Raw genomic sequence first — 25,714 nt, 5'->3', positions numbered from 1 at the left:
ACCGTCTTCTCCCTGAACATACACCAATCCATATTCTCCTTCCATACCGAAATCGTAGGCGGCCTCGGGGAACCCCACAACTCTGCGATATCATATTGTGGATATGAAGAAAGGTACCCAACAAGCCACAGCCACGCTTACACATTCCATCCCTCGAATAACCCATACATATCAAACCAGGCCCTGTGACATACACTCTATGGAGTATCTTCAGCTGCACAAATCTAAGGCGGGCCGGGATCGCCACCTCTTTCGGGGAGGCCACCGCCGATACCCAATCCTTATCGTCCAGTTCCAATCCGTCGGCCGTCCACGCCTCCCGCAGATGGGTCAGCAAGTCCGTACGATCGTTAATTAAGTTTTTTATAGATCAGAGAAATAGTGCTGTCGGGCACATAGCCATCTAACACTCTATCTTCCAACGGGGAATATTCTGGGATAGCAGCAACATCCGAAAAAACCGAACACAGCGCATGGTAGACCTGTGCATATCGGAAGTACTCCCTATCATTTAATTTGTATTCAGTTTTGAGCATTTCAAACGTTTTAAAGGACCCTTTCGCCCAGAGGTCACCCACCGTACTTATACCAATCATATCCCATTTCTCAAAGCCTTTCGTTTTCCACAGACAACCCAAGCGCTGGGAGGCATACAACGGCGTTGCTCGAGTCAAGCGATCCCTCCACCCCATCGCAGCATTCGCCGCATGCCACACGCATACCGCAACTTGCGTTGGTCCTGTCAACCGTGCATCCGGAGTCGCCGAATACAGTGCCCTATTGTAATCCCCGCCCGGAAGTAATAACTTATCCATCTCGAAGGCCGGATTCAAAGCAGGACCGTATATCCCGTGGTTAACAGCCGCCAACTGAGACACCCAATAGTATCTTTTAATATCGGGGAGGGCAACACCCCCATCATACCAAGGGAGTGTCAACTTGGCGAGAGCGACCCTCGGTCGCCCGTCCCAAAACAGTTGGCGCTGAAGACCCTCCACCACACGGAAGTAACGGGCCGGCACGACATCTAGCGTATTTTGTAAAGCATACAAGAAGCGAGGCAGCGACATCATTTTAAACAATGCCGCCCGTCCGAGCGGCGAGAGCGGAAGCCGTCGCCACCTCGCGACGTCGGCCTTCAATCGCCGGAGTGGAGGGAGAAGGTTTCGCTCATAGCGGACCGCGGGGTCCAGTGATATGAAAATTCCCAAATATTTGAACCCCAATGTAGCAATCTGAATAGGGCACCCCCGCGGCAGGAGGGGGGCCCCGCCCGAGAGGACGTAAACACATGACTTGGCCCAGTTGATAACCAGGCCAGAATTACGACCGAAGGAATTCAATACGTCCACCAATACAATTAGCGACTGTCGAGGAGAGGTGAGATACAGAAGGCTGTCATCCGCATAAAGGGAAACACGGTCCTCAAATTCCGGCGTCCATCTAATGCCCCGCAATGACGGCTCCCAACGCAACCAGGCAGCGAGAGGTTCTAAAGAAAGTGCAAAGAGGAGGGGCGACAACGGACAGCCCTGTCGCGTACCTCTCCCCAGCGCGAAGGGAGCCGACACCCTACCATTCACCACCACCTGCGCCAATGGGTCAGTGTATAGTAATTTTACCCACCCAATGAATTCAGGGCCAAACCCGAATTTCGCTATCGCAGCCCAAATATACGGCCACTCTAAAGTATCGAACGCCATGGTAGCGTCCAAAGACGCCAAGATGGCCGGCTCACGCATAAACTCCGCTCTAGCAAGCACGCCATGCAACCGCCTCAGGTTCAGGGCGGTGTTACGATGAGGTATAAAACCGGACTGGTCCTGATGAATCAAGTCGCCCACGACCCGAACCAGACGATTGGCCAATACCTTAGCCAGAATTTTGGGTTCCGCGTTCAACAACGAGATAGGCCTGTAGGAGGCACAGCGGTCTTGCGGCTTCCCCTCTTTATGTATCACAACTATGGTGGCAAGACGTTGGTCAAGGGGGAGGGAGCCCGCCGTCCGTGCAGCGAGGAACATGTCACGGAGATACGGTGCTATCTTATCTGGACGCAACTTATATAGTTCAATGGGGAGACCATTGGGACCCATGGCCTTACCAGAAGCGATCGAGCGAATGGCCAGAGCAATCTCATCCGGCGACAACTTCGCCTCCATCAATATGCTATCAGCCTCCGAGAGGGACGGCAACGCAATGTCTCTAAGCAACAGATGAGAGTCCTCCTCCGAGCGCCCAGAGACCGGAGAGTATACCCCACGGAAGTAATCCGCGAAGCAGTCAACAATTTCTACCGGGTCAGTCACACACACGCCATCCACTCTCTCCACAACCGGCACCACTCTACTCGCTCTCTCCTTCTTGTCCAACCAAGCAATCAACTTTCCGGCCTTATCTCCCACATCATACAGTCGTCCTTGTTGCTCTCTACTCATCCTTTTAGCAGCATCCGTGACCAGCGCTCTATAATCTGACTGTTTAAGGCTGAGAACGTGCAAGTTCTCATCCGTAACACCCCGCTCCAAATCCCCCTCCATCTCAGCTATGTCAGTTTCCAGGTGAACCACCTCTTCCCTCCCGCACCTCCTAGCATGGGAAATAAGAGACAAGGCATGCCCCCGGATCACCGTTTTATAACCTTCCCATAGGGAGACAGCAGACGACACTGACCCTACATTATCGTTGAAGTAGTGATCAATGGACTTAACCAGTTCCGCGCGAATATTAGGGTTACGTAAATACCAGGGGTTAATTGGCGCTACTCTTCCCTCTGCCCTAGGAACAACCTCCATCTGCAACAATAGAGGGGAATGGTCAGAAATACCTCGGGCCAAGTGACGCACCTCCCCGATCATTCCAGCCTGGAACGCCGGCATAAGTATATAATCAAGTCTCGAGAGAATCCCGTGGGCCCCCGAGTGGAAGGTGTATTGTGCCTGCCCCGGGTGCATCAGTCTCCAGCAATCTATAAGTCCTAAAGTATCTAGAAAGCCACCCAGCCAGGCCTGGGCTCTAGGGAGATCCCTGGGGGGGCGACGGTCCTCTATACCGGATACAACAGCGTTAAAATCACCCCCTAACACCAGAACCCCCCAGGGAGTCCCAGGACCAAACGCCCCAAATCAGCAAATGTAGCAGTCTGCAATCCCGGTGGCACATAAACAGCAACGAGCGAAACAGTTCTACCCTCCCATCTCCCCACCAATGCTGCATATCGCCCTCTATCATCGTGGAGCACCTCGTCCACCTCCAACGGGAGAGAGGCCCTGACCAAGATACCCACTCCCCTAGAGCCAGAAGTGAAACCAGAGTGAGCAGCAAGGCGATAGCCCCGCCTATTCAGGGCATGGAAGGAGTTCCCAATCAAATGCGTCTCCTGCAGGAAAACAATGTCGGGCGAGATCCGTTTCAAAAACTGCAACACCACCCCGCGCTTGATCCTATCCCCCAGTCCGTTCACATTCCACGAAAGTATTCTCAATCCCCTACCCCCCACCCCGCTCCCGTACATGATGCCCACATTCCGGAGAACACAACCAGGACAAATCAGCAGCTAACCTCACATTGCCTTGTGAAACAAACAGTCCCCAACACCCCCTCCCCACAATATCCCAACCACAACTCCCCCCTCCCTGCACCCCTGCTTGAGCCCAAACAGCCCCCCCAACTTGCAGTGTGCCTGTCGCCCTAACATATACTGAACCACCAAAAGAACCCCTGAAGGAGGAAAGGGCCCCAATATGCTCCCCACAACCTCCAAGCATTTGAAGGGCATATTGCAGCAAACTTGAGTCCCATAGAGCTAAGGTACAAAACGTCCCCAGCCTAGTCCATCACCGGGAACCAAAGTTCTAGTCCTGTTCCGCCGAACCCTCGCCACTCTCCGCCGTCTGACCATCCCGACCTCGACTCCGAGGCAGGGTATCCAACCAGTCTCCAACCGCCTCCGGCCGGTCGAAGAAGTGCGAGCGATCCTCGAACTCAACCCGCAACCTGGCCGGAAATAGCATCGCGTACTTCAGCTCCATGTCCCTCAAGCGCCGTTTGACGCCCAAGAATCCCAGTCGTTGTTTTTGGACCGCTTGCGTAAAGTCTGGATAAAAGCGGACGTTAGAGTTGTCAAACTTCAGCAGCCCATTCACCCTCGACGCCTGAAGGATAGCATCTCTGTCCCGAAAGTTAAAAAGTCGGGCAATTATAGGCCGCGGGGGAGCACCCACTTTCGGCGCACCACCCGGAATTCTGTGAGCCCGCTCCACCGCAAAGAATTTACTCAGCTCCTTGGGTGCGAGATGGTTGACCACCAGATCCTCCACAAAAAGGTTAGCAGCGGGGTTCTCCGATCGTTCCGGTACCCCAATTATACGAACATTGTTCCGCCTGGCCCTGCTTTCGGAATCCTCAAGTCGACGGTCAGTTAGGTCACTGGCCAGCCGTAACCTACGAACCTCCGTTTGCAGGGCGGCCACGTCCACAGTTAGGCTCGACGCAGTTTGGTTCAAAGCAGTGACCCGCTCATTCGTTTTAGACAGATCCGCCCTGACCAGATTTACATCGATCAGGACCGCATCCAATTTACGAGTCAGGGTATCAAACTGCTGACCCACTGCAGCCTTCATCTCCTCAATGGCGCCCATGACGTCTATCAAAGTCAAGTCAGCAGATAGGCCCGAGACAGCCTTGGACCTTTCCGGCGATTTATGCGACCCACCAGGGGATCCCTTTGTCTGCGCATAGCGGTCCATGGTATTAGCCTGGGTGTAAACTCCCCGCCGGGTATTCTTGGGTTTCTGCTTGTCTCCGTCCAGTCTCGCCGCCATCGTCCGGTGACCACTGAGATCGGCACCTGCCAGCACAGGAGTAGGGACCAGCCAGCTAATTCAAGGGACCACAGCCGTCACGGACTGTAGCCTGTGTATAGTCCGAGATCCAGGCCAAACACTCCACCATCCACGCTCCTCTGGAACATCAAGGTCCCTCAGCCGATGTCAGCAAACAGGTTCGAAAACGAAAGTGAAAGTGCGGGGTACGTGACAGGCCAGGCCCTGCATGCCGCTGTTGTTCACTTCGTACCCGGGCACCTCACCAACTCGAGTTCGGGACCAAGGCAGGAGCAGGCCGTAAACTTCAGATCGCAACCATTCCGGTTCCCCGAGCCCGATTTGAATTTGGAGAACGGATGGCACCTCAGCTCAAGCTCATCAACAAAAGCCCGTCAACAAAACCAGGATTAATTCAGGATAGACGTGGGAGGTTGCGGAGGCCCTCGGGAGCCTTGAGCCTACGCGGCCATCTTGGTTACGCGCTAGGCTCCTCCTCCCAAGGTCAGGGTATTTATTCATTTATTTTTTGGGACCAAAGGCAGTTTGGGAACAGTACAAATGAAAATTGTTTTACGAGTTGGTGGCAGGAGTATTTTTTAGTGTCAATTTGGTTTGTGTTTTGTGGGAATGTATATATATGGGGTGGCAGGGTTCAGCCAAAGGAGGCTAGTTTGAAGACCAGATGATTGATTGCCGGCGCTGCAATACTTTCATAGCAGCCATTTTCCCATCTGTATCTTTTCTTTGAGGTTGTCACACTTTTGTCTTGCCCTTTCTGTTTTAGAGATCATCTTGAATGGCTACATCAAGAATGGGATTCGAGGAAGGACTGGTGGCCTGCCTATCACTTCAGTCACTTCCAGGCTAAAAAGGATTGGCAGCAAAATGAAAGGCTAGCAATGAAGAAGGCATTTGTGGCAGACATCTTATTGGGAAAAGGTACTATTTTGTTTCTATTATGTGGTGCTTTGCTGGATTGATTGGTGGTTCAGTGCCCTCTGTCCTAGACAGTACATTGGGTATTTCAAGGCAGATGATTCTTTCATTTTGCGAAATTGAAAAATATACAAGTGTAGTGCATTAAGTACTTGCTTTGTTTATGCTTTTGCTACAACCCATCAAGATGCAGGTATTCCATAATTTGAGCGCCGCAATTCATGTTCTGGTTTTGATCTCCCTTTATTTAGAGTTCATTGAGGAATAATTGAGTGCCCATGTCTCTGTAATAACTTCTTCCGCCAGCTTGCAGATGGGGCACTTTTATACCCTTATATTCAATTATTTCCAGAAACTGTCTCCTAATTCTGCACTATAGAGGCTAGCTCTGATCACTAGCTAAGTCTTCTTTTGTGATAGTCTAGTTCAAAATAAGATGCATTGTTCATGGTGACAATTATTTATCTTAAGTTTCATTATTTATATAGTGCGGACCAAACCACATAGGAAGTGGAGCACTTTACAGATAACCAGAAATATAGTTCGGGGAATCGAGTGGATAGTAGAATAAGGGTGTGCATAGACAAGCATAGATTAGAGTAGAGAAGAGACTGTCAAGGAGGAGCGTAGGTATTTTTAGATTCGTTCTTTCTAGGTGAGTTTTCAGATTCCTTATGATGTGGAGTAAAACGTAGTATAATAAATGATGTCCCTTTTTTATTGCTCCATTTTGTGAGTGATGAATCCTGTGGCTGTAGAACCGGAAAATCATATATGTTAGAAGACCCCCCTCCACCACCTCTGTCAGTTTATGGATACTGGCAATTAGTCCAATAGAACATCGGATCCAAAACTTACACAATTCTTCTACTTGGTGACATCCTCTTACAAGATTATGACTTTTCCTGTTGGGTGCTAGCATTTATGTAGGAGTTCAATTAAATTCTGTGAAGTGCAAGAAGTTAGATGATGGCTCAGTGCATCTCCGTAGAATGCGTAGAAGAAATAAACTATAATAGTTAATAGCGGACAACATGCAGCTTTTTATGAGAGCCCCTGTGCTTTCTGTAGTCAATAGTCTCAGGCCTAGGGCATTGAGTTAACCTTCTTGGTACATGTCATCCACTCCACCAGGTCTAATCCTGCTTGAAAGATTTTATGTAAGTAACTAGTTGACAAAATGTTTATGCTAGTCACTATATTACATCACGTTTTGTTCGGATCATATTCCCTGGTTAGATGGCTTAATGTTGATCACCATCTGAGTTTTGCGGCTTAATGTAATCATTTCTTACACATGCTTATGGCTGTTTCTGCATTGCTGCTTTTTAATATTCTTCAAATTTGATAAATGGGAGAGAGCTGAATGTAAGAGCATCACCCAGATGGGCCAAAGAAAGACAATACATAATCTGCACAGCTGTGGCCAAGTAGAAATTTCCTGCTTGTGGCAGTTATGGAGCCGCTCAATGAAGCATTTATGTTATCTGTTAACCTGACAGCCCTAAGGTGGACTTCCCCCATCTTTTTGCCCACCTCCCTATATTTTCCTAAACAAGTTTTTGCTAGTTTTAGGACTCTGCTCATTTTACTACTGCTGACCAGTGCTAAAGTGCTTGTGTTCTCTCCCCTGAACAGGGTAACATTGGCTTATTCCAAAGTTGCTTATGGGTCCTTAGTAAAGTGCACTACATGTGCCAAAGGCCTGTAAATTAAATGCCACTAGTGGGCCTAAAGCATTTATTGTGCCACCCACTTAATTAGCCCTCTAATCATGGCTCAGGCCTGCCATTGCGGAACCTGTAAGTGCAGTTTTAAACTGCTACTTCGGTCTGGCAAGGTTACCTTCTTGCCAGGCCTAACCCTTCCCTTTTCACTCCTAAAGTTGGTCCTGTCTGCCAATATGGCAGGGTCCCATGTATTTAAAAGGCAGGACATATACTTTTAAGTTTTACATGTCCTGGCAGTGAACAACTCCCAATTTTGTTTTTCACTACTGAAAAGCCTATCTCTCCTATAGGATAACATTGGGATTACCTTGTTACAGCTTTTAAGTCTAATTCCAAATTGTGAAGAGATACACTTTTCAAGTTTAATGTCACTGAACTCACAATTTAAAATCACTAATTGTGGTGAAGTTGAATTTTAAATTCCAGTTCAGCAAATGCCACTTTTAGAAAGTTGGCATTTATTTACTTTAGCCATTTTGTGCCCTCTGGCTGTCTCTGGAATACACGTCTGTGGTGGATGAAATCTGACTTCTTGCATTACCTCTAAACAGCCACACACAAAGGAGAAGGGTAGGTGCGCCTGAGTGGTCATTTGCAGGTGCATGGGCCATCCTGAGCAGAATGGGAGGTAGAAGCTGACAAACTTGATAGGGCTGTGTTCTGTCTCTACACAAAAGATTAATTTACCCCCATGTAGGGTGTCTGAAGCCATTGCAGAAAGGGAAAACCTCTGTGCACTTCAAAGCTTTCTTTGAAGTCTCCCCCACTTCAAAGGCACCACTGAGTACAAGTGTGGGACCTCTGGCCCTACCAAATCAGTACACTTCTGGACCTGTGATTACTCTGCCAAGAAGAAGAACTGCTGTGCTGCTGAAAGGACTGCCACTCTGCTGGACTCCTGCTTTGCTTGAACCGACGCATCCTCTGCTGTGAGAGCAGAATAGACGAATCGCTGCTGTTACGGGAACCAGACCAGTGCTTTGCAGTCCGAACCTCTGCATCTCACCCAAAATCATCGCTTCGGCACCGATGCATCACCGTCACTGCGTGGAGAAGATAGATGCATCACCTCTACAGCATGCAGAAACCCGGCGCATCACATTCGGAACTGCCACACTCCGGAACAGACACTTTGCTCACAGAAGCGATGCATCGCTGCAGTTATGTGGAGAAATTTGGAGCAACACTTCAACTGCGTGGAAATCACTGATGCAGCTCACTGTTGCGACCAGGATTAAGGTATTTTTTTGCTCAGCAGGCCCTACATAGGATTTGTATCCGGCCTGCACTCCATCGCGGTCACCCTGAACACTTGACTCCAGCTCAACCAATTAACTCATTAGGTTTTACTTCTAAGGTGTATTTTTGCATGTAAGCTTTAAAAATTCATATCTCTACTTCTACTTAGTGGGGTTTTGTTGTTTTGGTCTTGTTTTCTTTATACAATCATAATCTATTTTCTAATCTTGTGTGGAGTCTTTTTTTGGAATCATCACTGTGTTACTGTATGACGTTGCACAAATATTTTACACATTGCTTCCTGAGTTAGGCCTGACTGCTCTGTGCCAAGCTACCAGAGGGTGAGCACAGGATAAATTAAAGTGTATTTTGACTTACCCTGACTAGGATTGTGGTTCCTGCTTGGACAGGGTGGGTACCTCTGCCAACCAGAAACACAATTTTTACCATTGCTGATCAGCGGTGAGGATAGGGCTTGTGTTTGTGCAGTGCTATTCAATAACTAGGTGTACACTACCCATCCACATCCAAGACCTTTTCAGATTTTTCTTTATTTTTGCCTGCTTTGCATTTTGATTCATCCTCTACATCATGTCTCTGGCTGGTTCTGTGACTGGAATGAGTTTGAGCTGGCCAAGCTGGAAGATTGCACAATGGTGCAGTACAAAAGCTTCTGCATGGATGCTAGAAATTGTGTTTCTAATTGGCAGAGGTATAGACCCTTTTTAAAGATTAAATCAAAATGCAGTGCTCAGAAATCAATAGCTCTAACTGGGGCTATCTGGTCGTGTTTGACAAATCCAACAGTTCAGTCTGACCACATTGGAGCATGGGCTGGATACAGGTATAACACAGACCCCCTTAGAGTCCTATGGATGTGTTGAAAATCAAAGACGATGCATGGCGCAGAGGAGTTGAGGCGTCACGGTTGCAGGTGATTTGTCAGTTCCTAAAGGCGGTGCAAGGTTGTTAAAGCTTTGCCCCTCCAAGACGATTTGTTGCGCACAGGTGGTGATGCGTCGGTTGCGGGTGCAGCGTCGATGATGCGTCAATATCAACCGCGCTATGTGTTGATTCTACAGCGTCGAAGTAGAACTGCAAGGTTGAAGGTGATGTGTGGGTCGATAGCCAGGCAGGGCTGGGGATACGTCCGAGTCAGTACGTGTACCACGGACGTCCGTGGTGCGGTTTCTAAAACTCGCTCAGCGTGGTCTTTGTAGGCCCTGCGGCAAAGTTGGGGCTGCTTTGAGAGTCAATGTCATTGTGATGTGCACTTGGCGAGCGGTTTCCATGGCTCCGGTGCAGGCAGCGGTTATTTTGCTGGGATGCGCCGGTCCCAAACTGACACTTTGGAGTCGATGTGTCATTTATTTCTGTTGCAGCACCAAATTCACCACCGAGGGCCTGTAATTGGCACCACTTAGCAGGTTAGGACACACAGCACAGGAGCCCATGTGCTGGTAGCAGGATGCAGGTTAAGTATTTGATGTCCCTGAGATTTCAGCAACAGGAGGCAAGCTCTTTCAAGCCCTTGGACAACCTTGGGAAGCAGGATGCAGAGAGTAAAGTCCAGTCCTCTCACTTCCTGGCAAGAAGCAGCAGGACAACACTGCAAAGCAAGCAGCAAAGTGGCAGTCACTCTTGGCAGCTGAACAGCTCTTCTTCCTGGCAGAACGTCCTTAGTCCAGAAGTGTTCCGAGTGGCTTCTGACAGTATACAGGGTGGTATGCAGCTCTTTATGAGGGTACAGGCATAGCCTTATTCAGGTGCAAGTTTCAACTCCTCCTACCACTCTAGCTCGAAGTCTCATCGACCTGTTGATGGGCCATCAGCATATGCAGGATACACCTCAACTCCCTTTGTGTGTGACTGTCTAGCATGACACAAAGCCCAGCTGTCATCCAATCTAGACTTGTATTCTAGGGACAGGCCTCTGTCTAAAGTAAGAAAATGCCAAATTTCTAAAATTGGCATTTTCAAACCTGCAATATAAAAACCAACTTCACTAAAATATGTGTTTTAAATTGTGAGTCCAGAGACACCAAACTCCAATTTTCTACCTTTTCTCAATTGGAAGTTACGCTTGTAAAGTGTTACAAGGCAGCTCAAATACTAACCTACAGGAGAAATAGGCCTTGCTGTAGTGAAAAATGAATTTAGCAGTTTTTTACTACAAGGACATGTAAAACTTAAAAGCACATGTCCTACCTTTTTAATACACTGCACCCTGCCCCTGGGCTACCTAGGGCATACCTTAGGGGTGCCTTTCATGTAATAAAAGGGAAGGTTTGACCTGGCAAGTAGATTAACTTTCCAGGTCGATATGGTAGTTTAAAATGGCGCCACAGGCTCTGCAGTGGCATGCCTAAGACATGTTTGAAGGGCTACTCGTGGGTGGCACAATCAATGCAGCAGGCCCACTAGTAGCATTTGATTTACAGGACTTGGTCACATGAAGCCCACTGTACTAGGGACTTACAAGTAAATCAAATATGCCAATCATGGAGAAACCAATCATACCATGTTTTAGAGGCGAGAGCTTATGCATTTTAGTATTGATTATCAGTGGTAAAATGCCCAGAGTCCCAAAGCCAAGAAAAAGGTTATAAAAATAGAGTGAAGAAGGCAAATAATTTTGGGAATTACCCTGCAAAAAGGGCGCGGTACAACAAAAGAGATGGGGGTACCTGCACCAGGAGCCACCAAGAAGGTGGAGTTTCAAAATGCCTTGAGGGCCTGAGTAGAAGCCTGCTGATGAGATGAGAATGGCACTTCTGAAGAACCAACTGCAGCAGTTGAGGGAGACCTCCTTGGATTTGAGCTCCCTGTGAGAGCAGAAAGCAGTGTCTCCTTCCGTGGCCTAACCCCAGAGAAGCTGAGGAAGAGGAAGGAGGAGAGAGAATTCAAGCTATACAGATGGGCAAATAAAAAATGGAGGCTGAAGAGAAAAAGGCTGAGAGGGAAGACAAAAAGGTTGAGGCCGACAGAGCCTTAGCAAAGAAGAAACTACTCTTGGCTCATGAGCTGAGTCTGAGTGAGCAGGACATCAAGGCCAGGCAGTCAGTTTCCAGCTTTGATGGTGGCGGCATGCATGTAGTACCTGATGGAGACAGAAGGTTCCATATAACGAAGGAGAAAGTGCCCATTTCTGTGGTGGGAGATGACATTGATAAGTTGTTTTCTGCTTATGAGGTAGCACTCAAAGTACACCAGGTTCCTGAGGAGCGGGGGGCGGTCTGTAGAAACACACGCGTACACTTGGGAGGGACACACTTCTGACATTAGATGTTGGGGACCAAACCAGTTACATCCCTATGAAGTCTATTTTGATTGCCAAATTTGGGCTGACTCCCGAAAAGTATCACTAAAGATTCAGGTACAACCAGAAGCTTCCCAACCAATCCTAGGTAGATTTTTTTGGATTATTCCAGTAAGGCACTGAATGGCTGGGTGAGGGGCAGCAAAAGTAATTATTTTATTGGGTTAAATCATTTGATCATGAGAGAGCACATGCTTGGTATCTGTTGTACAAAGTTGCTCCAGCACTTACTTGACAGTAAGCTGGCTGATCCCAGGAAGATCCCAGGAAGATTGCTGAGGAGGCGGACCTTTGGGTTAGCACCAGACTGTCCAAATACGTATCTGGGGGGCGGCAAAGGTGGTCAGGGTTCCTAACAGAAAAAAGAGGGGGAGAAAAAATGTAATAAGGAGTTCTCAAACGGCCTCCAAAATAATTCCCAATGGTGTAGTGGTAACCAGTCCCAGTCTGATTCTAAAAAGAAGGGTTTCACAGACCATAAAAGAGGGAGGTTTGCACCCCAATGTACAGAGTGCTACAAGTATAGACACATCAAGGGGGACTCCAAATGTCCCAAGAGGGCACAGCCCCCCACTGGTGGGCACACACCAGGGTTAGCGAGGGTAGTGCTCGGGAAGTAGTTAATCCCAGTTAATTTTGGGGGACAGAGGTAACCCTAGTTACCCTGGGGCATAGGGAAATGGTGCCAAAAGCCCACATGCCTACAAATACTTTAAAGTACAGACAGTGGTTCACCATTAATGGGTGGAGGCTCTGCCAGACACAGGAGCCAGCATGACAACTGTCAAGTGTCAGCTGATGTCTGCAGAGCAGGTCCTACCAAACATATTTCACCAAGTCGTAGTCTCCGATAATCTCCAGATCAATCTACTCTTTGCTCTGGTTCCCTTTGAGTAGGGGGGGGGGTCTCATGTTCTCTGAAAGTTGCTTTGAGTCCTGCCTTGCCTGTTGATTGTTGGGCAGTGACCTGGAGGTGGGTAGAGCTCAGGTCTCACTTGAAGATGATGGGGTTGTGTGAGTGGGCTTCCCAGAAGGGAGTGAAGGAGGCCGGAAGCCTGGAACAATGGCCCATACAGCTGCCAAGGAGAGGGGCAAGGGGCAAGGGTGCTCCTGCTGTGGAGGTTGATGGTGTCCCTGATGAGAAGGCCCCCAAGCCAACCAGGGAAGACATTGCCACCCTAGGTGACCTACCTGAGCTTGCTAGCTGGCAAGTTGAGGATGTGCACACCAGGGAGGAATTCTGCCACGTGCAAGGAGAGTGTGCCCCACTCTCGAGGGTTTGATGCGCCAGGCCTCAACCCATGCAGCAAGTGAAGCCTCTGAGGATCACCTGATTTACTGGGAAAACAATCTCCTTTACAGTAAGCCTAAGGTTCCTATTGCTGGGGCAGCCTGTGTCCCCCAGTGGTAATGGTCCTTCCTGCTGGGTTTGGCTCACAAGATACCCCAGGTAGGACATTTGCGGCAAGACAAGACCTTTGCCAGGCTTGTCTCCCACTTCTATTGGTCCTGAATGAAGACAGCCTTGGATACAAGGCCTTTTGTGCTGCCCTGCGGGGTTCCACATGGGTCGTCATTGAGCCCGACGTTCAATGTTTGTCTCTTCACTGGCCCCTATTATTAATACCATGGCTTTTGATCTCACATCCTATGCCGATGACACCCAAATTGTGGTGTCCCTTCTGCCAGGACAGGAGGGGGGCATGGACAATCGTTTTCATAACTGCATGGTTGCAGTGAGTGGCTGGATGGCGAAAAATTTCCTGAAGCTCAACTAATAAAACAGAGGTGATAATATTTGGGAATGCTCCAAACTTCTGGAATCCAAACTGGTGGCCCTCCACAATGGGAGCACTTCCTGCCCTGGTAAAGAAAGTAAAAAACCTGGGAATAATTCTCGATGACAAACTGAATTTGGGCGACCAAATCAACTTGGTTTCATCATCAACTGCCTTTGTTTTAAAAACAGTGAAAAAGATCCTGCCTTTCCTGCCAGCAGGGAGTCAGAAAACAGTGGTCACTGCCCTTGTCTTGTCAAGGCTTGACTATTGTAATGGCCTTTATTTAAACATTCAGGAACGCTACTTAAATACATTTCAAAGACTACAAAACGCAGCCGCCAGATTACTCACTGGGGTGCCCAAAGTCGCGGCCATTTCCAATGAAATTAAAAAGTTACATTGGCTCCCGGTAAAAAAGCGTGTGCTTTTTAAATCCTTGAGTACCGTTTTTAAAGCACTCCAAGGTACTTGACCAGAATATCTGCAGAAACAATTTAACTGGTACATACCCACAAGAAATCTACGCTCATCAGGAGCCAAAATGGTAACCGTTCCGACTATTAAAAAGGTTTTTTGGGGATGACGAAGATTTGTCTTCGGAGCGGCCAAGGCGTGGAATGATCTTCTGGCCCAGCTCAGAAATTCACCTGATCTGTTGTCTTTCAGATGGACTCTGAAAACTTGGCTGTTTAACAACTAAAACTCCTTTAATGGCGATGGCTGAAAAGATAGGTAACTAGCGCCAGGACACCCCAGGGTAACCGTTGCGCTTTACAAATAAATTTAACATAACATAACATAACATACATTCTTTTTAGATCCTGTCCCACATGCTAGGGCAGTGAAAATCAGGGGAAAAGCACACGTCCCCTGATCCCACTACCCGTCATTGGCACCCCCTTTGAAAGAGTGGGCATCAACGTCATTGGACGCTTGGACCCCAAGACAGCCATAGGCAACAAATGTGTCCTGTTCTTTGTGGGCCATGCCACCTGCTACCCAGAGGCCATCCCTGAGTGACTACACCCGTGGTGACTAGAGCTGATGGGGGTCTTTACCTGTGTTGGGTACCCCAAGGTGGTAGTGTCAGACAGAGGCAGTAACTATGGCTTCTGAAGAGATGCATCACTGCCACTGTATGGAGAAGATTGACTCGCCACCTCTACAGCATGAAGAAACCCAGTGCATTACATTTGGAACCACCGCACTCCGGAACATTGCTTTGCTCACAGAACTGACACATCGCTGCATTTGCATGGAAAAACTCTGCGCAACACCTCAACTGCATGGAACTCATGAACGCATCTTGCTGTTGCAACTAGTATCAAGGTACTTTTGCTCAGTCGACCCAGTGTAGGTCCTTTATCTGGCCTGCACTCCATTGTCGTCAGCCTGAACTCTTGACTTTATCCCGGACCAGAACGACCAATTAACTCTTTAGGCGCTACTTGCATCTAAGCAGTATTTTTGCTTTTAGTCTTTAAAAATTTATATCTCGACTAATACTTGATGGATGTTTGTCCTCTTGGTCTTGTTTTATTTATACAATAGTAATCTATTTGTTCGAGGCATATGAGCTGCAGATTACACACTTGTGCATAGATCGCCATCTGGTGTTGGGCCCGGATGTTTGCAGTTGTTTTTCCTCTTGGAAAGTCTTTGAAAGTCACAAGGTTGGTGACTCCTCCTTTGTATCGTATTGCACATGGGCTTCGGCTCCATCCTCAGATTGTTTTTTTCCGCCATCGAGCTCGGATGTAATCTTCGCGCTCCGGTTCCGAACAGCTTCCAGTTCGACGATCGACGCGCAATCCTCATTCCAATTCGCGGTATTGTTTCGATCGCGATCTCCCCACTCGACGCGCCTCTCATCGGCAAGACCTTCAGTTCCAGTCGTCGTCGACGGCGGCCTTCGGGCCTTCCCAAGCTTCGGTCCTGGCTAATGGAAAGGACTCCCTTTAAAAAGTGCACTCGATGTGGGTCCAAATTCCCCCACACCGATCTCCACGAGGTATTCAATCTCTGCCTCTCCCCTGAACACGAGGCTCGAGACTGTCCGGCGTGCAAGTCCTTCCGGTCCAAGAAAACTATTCGGGGCCGAAGAGCCAGAAGAACCATGGCACACTCTTCGACGACGATTCCGGACGAGATCTTCTGGGAAGGCGTCGTCCCTCCAGAACAACATCACACCGACGAGGGACTCGTCAGCGCCTCTGAAGCCGACGATTCAGATGTGGAGGACATCACTCCGGCACAGAGGGTCGTGAGTACTGATCTAATCCTCGCCGGCACCGAAAAAGGCTTCGGTCACGCCTTCGCCTCGGGGCCTAAGCAAGACCAAAGACACTGCTTCCCACACCGCACCTTCGGGACCGGTAAAGAAGCCAATAAAGCCTTCCGGCAGCTCGGGCTCGAGCCAGCCCACCGTCAGTGCCGATAAACACTCTTCGGCACTGAAAAAGAAAACGGCCTCCACCTCGACACCGAGCCCCGCACCGAAACACTCGGGTCGAAACCCAGCTCCTCGGTACCGACACCATCTTCGGCACCGACAAAAGTACACAAGGCCACCGGCACGACACTTCGAAGCCGAAATCCATCTCGGCACCTACCAAACAATCAGAGCTTTCCAAGCATGGTTCAAACAACGAACCAGCACAGATAAAACCAAGAAACCAACGGCCTCGACGCCTTTGGCGCAGACGGACTAACCAACCTCACCAGAACTCTTTACACCGGATCCCTTACAAAAAACACTAACCAAGGATCCCAAAACTGGACATTTAATGCTCTCTGTCAAAAAGAGACAGCTGGAGAAACCTGCTCCGCCTCCACCTCCAAAGAGGAAGGACTCTGCTACCTCTTCTTTCAGAATACCTTCCCCACCTCCACCACCCCCTCCACCTTCCCCTCCACCTTCTCCACCCCCACCTCATCATTCCCCAACAACATCTCTGGATGATGATGATCAGGGGGATCCATATGATGACATAGGAGATGTGCCCCAAAATGTACCTATAGGGGACCCCACTCCCACAGGATCCCCAGACCCATGGGACGATTCTATCCCTAACGTCCCACAGTACGATCTTTACCCCTCCAGACCTTCTCCACCAGAAGACTCATTGGGGTTCAACCAAGTCAAGTCAAGTCAATAAACTTTATTCGGTTGTGCGAATTGACAACCATAAAAGCATTTACATTACATTTAAAAAGATCACAATAATACAAAAGGATAAAATACAGTTAAGATAAGCAGGTGAAGACAAATATACAACAAGCATTCAGAGTATTTTGTGGAGTCCATTATAAAAAGGAGGTAATAGCAATTCATATATTATTTTTATCCTTCCATACTATTTCTAAATTTTACTGCCAATTTTAAAAAACTACATAGATACATAGTATATTCACAACTTAATAGCTGTAGAAAGTGCAGTGCAGGACGATATTGTATAAAATTTAGTTTTTTCAGACAGGGTTTTAAATATAGATTCCTCGGTACAGTATAAAAGGGACAAAAGAAAAGAAAGTGTGCCAGGTCTTGCGGAGACATGTCGTCGCAGCCGCAAGCCGGCAACACTTGTCCGCGATGAGATCCCCTAGGTACAGCCAGCAGAAAATGAAACAGATTAAACCTGAACCTGATCAGTAAAAAACGATCATAACTGGACAATTGCCAGGATAAATAGGGTTCCATGAGCAAGGTGCTTTTTACTAATACATGATTACGAACACTTTCTTTTTTTAGCTCACGTGATTCCCTATCTTGAATTCTAAGATCAATAAAAACTTTCTTGACCGTTATAACATCCTGTTTAGTGATCGATTCAGGGGATAAAAAGAGTTCAGGGCGACCTAGATCAGCAAAGCACTTAAAAAGATACTTTAACCAGGGAACCTTCATCCTGTTGTCCCATGTGAGTGACTCTCTTAAAATAAGCTGGGTTAGTGGAATGTTGTCATTTAACCAGCAATTCATCCAGCATAACAAGGGATTAACAGCAATCTTGTCACTTACGAAAGAAACCCCCAGTTCCTCGTGCACGGAGAAGTTGGCCGTGCCCCTGGGAACCCTTAATACTAATTTCAGGAAGTTATTTTCAACAGTCTGTAAGGGATCCGAAGGAACATAACCCCAAATTTCACTTCCATAACACGCTGTGGAGACACTTTTTGCTTGATAAAGTTGGAGCAAAGCGGCAATTGGACTATTGCCCACTTTCTTAGAAAAGTCCATTATTGCCGCGTTTACCCTAGTGACTTCTCCCTTCTTTTTTTCAATCACGGGTCCCCAATTTAATTGACTGTCAAAGAGGACCCCGAGATAGGAAAATGTATGTGTAGTAGGAATACGTACACCATTTACATTTAGGCAGTTTGCTTTTTTATTTCCCTGTCCAACCTTCATTATGTATGATTTAGAGTTATTAATGCTTAACTCTCTTGAGGTCATGAAAGAATGGAAGGAGTCTAGTAAGATTTGTAGTCCGTTTGCTGTTCTTGATAGGAGAACTGCGTCATCCGCATATAAAAGGACTGGCAACCCCCTACGACCTATGTACGGATAATCCGTATTAGTGCTTAAAAGATGCTCTTCCAGATCATTTATATATAAGTTAAAAAGGAAAGGGGCCAGGATGCAGCCTTGACGGACACCACGATGCACCCCAAAATCTTTGGTCACATTCAGGTCTTTGGTGAATCTGACATTTGCATTGGTGTCCGAGTGCATATCATCTAGCAAATCAACTAAGTTTGGATCCACACCCATTTTTAGCATGGCGTCCCAGAGCTTCCCCCGGCTCACACAATCGAAAGCCGAGGAAAGATCCATGAACGCCATATGGATCGTTCCTCTTCGAGCCTTGGTATACTTCGCGATGATGAGATATAAGTTTAAACATTGTGAAATCGTAGAATGGCCAGGCCTGAATCCATACTGGATTGAAGATATTATATTATTTTCTTCTGACCATCTGACCAATCTGTTCAATATTACACCTCCCACAACTTTAACCACGGAGTTTATTAAAGATATTGGTCGATAGCAGGCAGGGCTACTGCGGTCTCCTTTTTTAAAAATGGGCACAATGGTGGATATCCCCCATGATTTTGGGCATCCACAGAGCACAGCAGCATTAAGTACAGCTGTAAGGACCGGTGCCCAGAGTGTTATACAGGATTTAAAAAGATCAGGAGGGAGACCGTCAGGTCCTGGGGCCTTGTTGTTTGATAGGCCTTCTATGCCCTTTATTACCTCATCAGTTGTGAAGAACAGAGATTTTTCACTAATTTCTTTTGGACTGCGTTGTACCTGGGAACCGTTACCTTTGAAAATGGAACTGAAATAGTTAATCCAAACTTCTTCTGGGATTTTGGTGCCTATACTTGAAATGCTGGGTTGATCAAATAAGGGCTTGTTAATGATCTCCCAGAACTTAGAGCTATTTTTAAGTATCTCTGGATCTAACAAGGACTCCCAAACGCTTTTCTTGACAGCACGTTTGCGAATGGCAAGAGACTTTTTGTACTCAGCCCGCAGCACCCTGATGGTTGAAGGATCTCTCTGGTTTGATTTTAATGCTTTCTTGAGCTCGCGACTGGCCTTCGAACAGTTACTGTCAAACCATTTTGGATTATTGGGTGAGTTAGCTATCCTCTTAGCAGGTAACGTTAAAAGTGACTCCACCTTTTTAGCAATCTCATTAAAAGACGTCAGAATTTGTAATGGTGCTGAAGCAGTAGATGTACACGTTAACAAATTATGATGGCATACATTGTTGATAGAAGAATAAAATTGCTTACAGTCCACCATTGACCACTTTAAGCGTCGCTTACCATTAATGCATTTAATGGTACCACAGTCCTCTCGAGGGTTATGTTTTTCGAGTAAGTTCACGCCCAAAGTGATACGTAAAGGATTGTGATCGCTAAAAATGCTTGAAATAATCGAAAAATCCCCAACAAAATTAGCAAATTCTGCCGATAATAGGATATGGTCTATATATGACCCTGTTGCGTGACCTTTAAAAGTAGGGGTTGAAAGTACGGTTTGATCCTCAACTAATGACATAGCAGTGAAAAGGTTATATTCATTCATTAAGTCATTTAAACATGAACCCCTTCGCGAGTGGTCAAAGTGTATTCCTTCCAGATTGTTACAACCCAAAAGACCAACAGGACTCAGGCTAGGATTCCCACATAAATGAGTGTTGAAATCACCCGCTATTATCTTAAGGCGGGGAAGGGAATCATCTTTGGCCCTTAGGAATTCACGCAATGACTCCATATTGCAATCGCCAGACTGACTCACTGCGTTATAAAAGTTGATCAGAGCAAAACTTGTACTGCCCCTCTTAAATTCGACAACCTGAATATTATTATTGCCAGAGTGATGTACAGTTTTAAGGCATAATAGTGATAAATTAACAAATATTGCCAAACCCCCTTTAGCTCTACCACTAGATGAAGGAACTGCCGAGGTTATAAAACTCTCATAACCGTCAATGTGTATATTTTTCCCCACTGCCCAGGTTTCTTGGAGGCATATAACGGGGTAATTTTTAACAAAGGATAACCAGTCTATATTAGACAGTTTATCCTGCAGTCCAGCTATATTCCAGGATAATAGCCCCTCCTTATATTTAATTGGTTCGTATTGTAATATAGCCACATTTCCACATGCAATTTGAGTGATAGGTGTTAAGCCTGTACAGCAGCGTACCCCAACTGACCCAGGATTGGCAGAAGAACAAGCTTGAGGACAGGCTGGGTCTATATCAGTGGGTAAACCTGGTATATCTATTTGATTCCAGCCAACCAGACCCCCATCCTTACTGCCTTGCGGTTCTAACCCTTGAAAAATATCTCCAAAGTCTGTAACTTCAGGCAATCGGTCGGTGGGGAGGAGGTTAGAAAATGTGTCAGGTAGTCATTCCACCCCATCCAGTCCCCCCTCGTCTGAGAAGATGCCATACCTATTGGAGATGGGAATGTTAAAATGATTATTAAAATGAGAAGAGTAGTATTGATCTGGAGGGGGTAATCGTATTGGACGTTCCCTTCTATCCTGACTATACCCCCAGTTATTAGTTGGTACCTCAAAACCCCAGCCATTAGATGTCGCTGGCCATGTGGGCCTGGTGAAATTATGGGTAGGCTTAGGATAGGACATGCTCCGCTGTTTTTTGCCGAAAAATTCTAGGGTGAGAGGAATGATGGTACCTCTTCTGCGCTGCGGCGGCAAAATATTTGGCAGGATGTTTGGTAAAACTGCAGAATTGGCAAAATTTATAATAATGCAGTCACCCTTGAATTTTTTAGGGTTTTGACCTATCCATGGGACCCTTCTGGCTGACTTGATGTCACCAGCTAGCTGTTGTTTCCCCCACGGGGCCAACTGCATATTGCCTGATAACCAGTGCAGGGCCTTACTTGTTACTGCCGGGGGGGATTCTGATTGGTCTGGGGCTAATGAGGGGACGTTAGCCAATACTAGTACTAATGGAGCCGCATCTTCCAAAAACTGTACCGTAACTTCTTCTGTAGTAGGTGCAGGTATTACAGGCGGAATTGGGGGTAATGTATCTCCTGGCCGTAAATGATGTGTCGCTGTAGATGAGGACTGTTCCTGTAAATTTGCGTGTACAGAGTTTGAGGTAGTGCCTCCCTCAGATGAAGGAAAAAGAACCTCTTTTACGGGAAGAGCTAGGCTGGTAACTGTGTCTGATATATTTGACACAGCTTCTACTAACTTTTTTTGATCTGCACCTAATTTCTTTATATCAGCAGTTAGCTTGTCCAATTTGGTCACTACTGGTTTAATTAAGATTTTAAGTTTAGTGTCAATTAGATCAGCTAATCTTGATAATAACTCCTCATCCACATTATACTTCTCGGGTTCTTCTACTTTCCCCCTGCTTTTGTCCCTACTTCTCACGGGTGACGCAACCCTCTTCTTCCCTAAAGGAACTCCACCACGGTATAATGGGGTTTTTCTACATTTTCTGATAGCACGTGGCGCAAGATCTAGAACTGGGGGATCAGCTTCATTATTTGGCTGCTCACTCTCCTGCACAATTTGATCTTGGTCTTGATCAGTGTCAACTACCTGGCATTCCGAGTCATTAGCCCGAGTTATGTCTTGACCCGGTGTTGTACGAGTACTCAGGTTTGAAATGCCATGTTCTAAGATATCAGAGTCTGAAACTGCACTTCCCTCGACCTGATAAGGTTTATCAATCCAGGGAGAATCAGGTGAAGGGCTTAGTGGAGATAAGTTAGGGGACAGGCTAAGACCTAAGGATTCGCGCCTCTCGTTGTTAATCTTAGAGACTACTTGTATCATATAGTTTTCTATTGAGTTGCCTCCCGCCGCTAAATTCTTTTTAGGCATTCTTCTTGAACTAATAAAAATAACCAAATAACAACAGTGTTATAATGGATGACGGTATATCCAAGAAGTAGAAACAAGTATGAATAGCCTTACTGCACACCACGCAAAACGAAGACAGTAAGGGCTGAGTAGCGTGTCCAGTCCAGTCTCAGCCTGTCTCGGACTGTCTAAGACTGTCCGCCCTTTGTCCGGGCTTCGTCCGGCGTCCCGCACACGCGTCCCGCTATGCGTCAGGGGCACGATTTTATAGGAGGAGCAGGGGCGGGAAGAGACTCCAGGTGCGCTGCGTTGATCCTGCGCGGAACCCTGGGTCTCGCAGTCCCGGCCCCTGTTGAAAGCGCCTCTCACTCTCCTCGGCCACGGAAAAAATGTCCAAAGCTCCACTCCACCACTTCTATTAGGCAAACGAACAGGGTGTGAAGAAGAAAGTCACGAACTCTGCACACAGCTGCGAGCGGCACCCGCGAAGCGGGGGCCGCGAGCTGTTATGAAGGGACAAGCCAGGCAAGGCAAACGGGGAGGAGCAGGGGCGGGAAGAGACTCCAGGTGCGCTGCGTTGATCCTGCGCGGAACCCTGGGTCTCGCAGTCCCGGCCCCTGTTGAAAGCGCCTCTCACTCTCCTCGGCCACGGAAAAAATGTCCAAAGCTCCACTCCACCACTTCTATTAGGCAAACGAACAGGGTGTGAAGAAGAAAGTCACGAACTCTGCACACAGCTGCGAGCGGCACCCGCGAAGCGGGGGCCGCGAGCTGTTATGAAGGGACAAGCCAGGCAAGGCAAACGGGGAGGAGCAGGGGCGGGAAGAGACTCCAGGTGCGCTGCGTTGATCCTGCGCGGAACCCTGGGTCTCGCAGTCCCGGCCCCTGTTGAAAGCGCCTCTCACTCTCCTCGGCCACGGAAAAAATGTCCAAAGCTCCACTCCACCACTTCTATTAGGCAAACGAACAGGGTGTGAAGAAGAAAGTCACGAACTCTGCACACAGCTGCGAGCGGCACCCGCGAAGCGGGGGCCGCGAGCTGTTATGAAGGGACAAGCCAGGCAAGGCAAACGGGGAGGAGCAGGGGCGGGAAGAGACTCCAGGTGCGCTGCGTTGATCCTGCGCGGAACCCTGGGTCTCGCAGTCCCGGCCCCTGTTGAAAGCGCCTCTCACTCTCCTCGGCCACGGAAAAAATGTCCAAAGCTCCACTCCACCACTTCTATTAGGCAAACGAACAGGGTGTGAAGAAGAAAGTCACGAACTCTGCACACAGCTGCGAGCGGCACCCGCGAAGCGGGGGCCGCGAGCTGTTATGAAGGGACAAGCCAGGCAAGGCAAACGGGGAGGAGCAGGGGCGGGAAGAGACTCCAGGTGCGCTGCGTTGATCCTGCGCGGAACCCTGGGTCTCGCAGTCCCGGCCCCTGTTGAAAGCGCCTCTCACTCTCCTCGGCCACGGAAAAAATGTCCAAAGCTCCACTCCACCACTTCTATTAGGCAAACGAACAGGGTGTGAAGAAGAAAGTCACGAACTCTGCACACAGCTGCGAGCGGCACCCGCGAAGCGGGGGCCGCGAGCTGTTATGAAGGGACAAGCCAGGCAAGGCAAACGGGGAGGAGCAGGGGCGGGAAGAGACTCCAGGTGCGCTGCGTTGATCCTGCGCGGAACCCTGGGTCTCGCAGTCCCGGCCCCTGTTGAAAGCGCCTCTCACTCTCCTCGGCCACGGAAAAAATGTCCAAAGCTCCACTCCACCACTTCTATTAGGCAAACGAACAGGGTGTGAAGAAGAAAGTCACGAACTCTGCACACAGCTGCGAGCGGCACCCGCGAAGCGGGGGCCGCGAGCTGTTATGAAGGGACAAGCCAGGCAAGGCAAACGGGGAGGAGCAGGGGCGGGAAGAGACTCCAGGTGCGCTGCGTTGATCCTGCGCGGAACCCTGGGTCTCGCAGTCCCGGCCCCTGTTGAAAGCGCCTCTCACTCTCCTCGGCCACGGAAAAAATGTCCAAAGCTCCACTCCACCACTTCTATTAGGCAAACGAACAGGGTGTGAAGAAGAAAGTCACGAACTCTGCACACAGCTGCGAGCGGCACCCGCGAAGCGGGGGCCGCGAGCTGTTATGAAGGGACAAGCCAGGCAAGGCAAACGGGGAGGAGCAGGGGCGGGAAGAGACTCCAGGTGCGCTGCGTTGATCCTGCGCGGAACCCTGGGTCTCGCAGTCCCGGCCCCTGTTGAAAGCGCCTCTCACTCTCCTCGGCCACGGAAAAAATGTCCAAAGCTCCACTCCACCACTTCTATTAGGCAAACGAACAGGGTGTGAAGAAGAAAGTCACGAACTCTGCACACAGCTGCGAGCGGCACCCGCGAAGCGGGGGCCGCGAGCTGTTATGAAGGGACAAGCCAGGCAAGGCAAACGGGGAGGAGCAGGGGCGGGAAGAGACTCCAGGTGCGCTGCGTTGATCCTGCGCGGAACCCTGGGTCTCGCAGTCCCGGCCCCTGTTGAAAGCGCCTCTCACTCTCCTCGGCCACGGAAAAAATGTCCAAAGCTCCACTCCACCACTTCTATTAGGCAAACGAACAGGGTGTGAAGAAGAAAGTCACGAACTCTGCACACAGCTGCGAGCGGCACCATCTACTGCAAAGGGCGGCACACTATCACAGGGTAGATCTACATACTGACCCCGTGGAGGAGGATTTCCTCCTCGATACATTTGACACCACACATAGGCCCACCTCCATATTGCCTATGCTAAAAGGAGTTATAAAACATGCGCCAGAGGTCTTTAAGGACCCAGTCAGAGCCAGGGTCATTAACCTACGCATTGAAAAGAAGTATAAGTCCGCCCCTACAGATCCCTCCTACATCAGAGGGCCAGTGCCACTAGATTATCTGGTAGTGTCCACAGCACGTAAAAGGGCCAACTCCCAGGCGTCAGGCGAAGCACCACCACCTGACAGATTCTAAACTCTTGGACGCATCAGGCAAGCGTACTGCATCCCAAGCTGCCAATATATGGCGTATAACCAACACACAAGCGCTACTAGCCAGGTATGACAGGGCCCATTATGACGAATTAGAAGCCATAATGCACCATCTCCCTGATAAATACAAAGCTAGGGCCAACAAGCTAATTCAGGAGGGCAAAACCATTACCAACACCTGCCCTAGATGCAGCAGACACAGTCTCCAGGGCCATCAATACTAGTGTCCTCCTCCGTCGCCATGCCTGGCTAAGGATCTCAGGTTTTAAACCGGAGGTACAAGCCTCCATCCTCAACCATCCCTTTGACCAGGAACATCTGTTTGGCCCCTAAGTGGATGAGGCCCTAGAAAAAATGAAAAAGGATACTGACACGGCAAAATCTATGGGAGCCTTACAATCACACCCTCCCAGATGCTCCTTTCGCCGCTCTTCCTTTCGCAGCACATCAAGAGGCTACTCCTCAGACACCGCATCCACTTCATATAAATCCCCTACTCAGTTCACCTTTACAAGGGGTTACCAAAG

General features: G+C 48.4%; 1 protein-coding gene across 1 annotated transcript in view; it reads left to right on the top strand.

The window, feature by feature from the left end:
* The window catches only part of TAF1A (TATA-box binding protein associated factor, RNA polymerase I subunit A), a 519,167-nt gene that overhangs the window by 443,062 nt on the left and 50,391 nt on the right, over positions 1-25,714 (top strand). The window contains exon 10 of the mRNA XM_085612966.1: positions 5,611-5,765. Coding sequence (XP_085469092.1) covers positions 5,611-5,765 — 155 coding nt within the window. The remainder of the gene's footprint in view (positions 1-5,610; positions 5,766-25,714) is intronic.

Source organism: Triturus cristatus, chromosome 6 (genome assembly GCF_964204655.1).
Source record: "Triturus cristatus chromosome 6, aTriCri1.1, whole genome shotgun sequence".
In the NCBI taxonomy this organism is placed as follows: Eukaryota; Metazoa; Chordata; class Amphibia; order Caudata; family Salamandridae; genus Triturus; species Triturus cristatus.
Note: the sequence above shows the minus strand (reverse complement) of the source record. Positions and strands in the feature narration are given on the sequence as shown.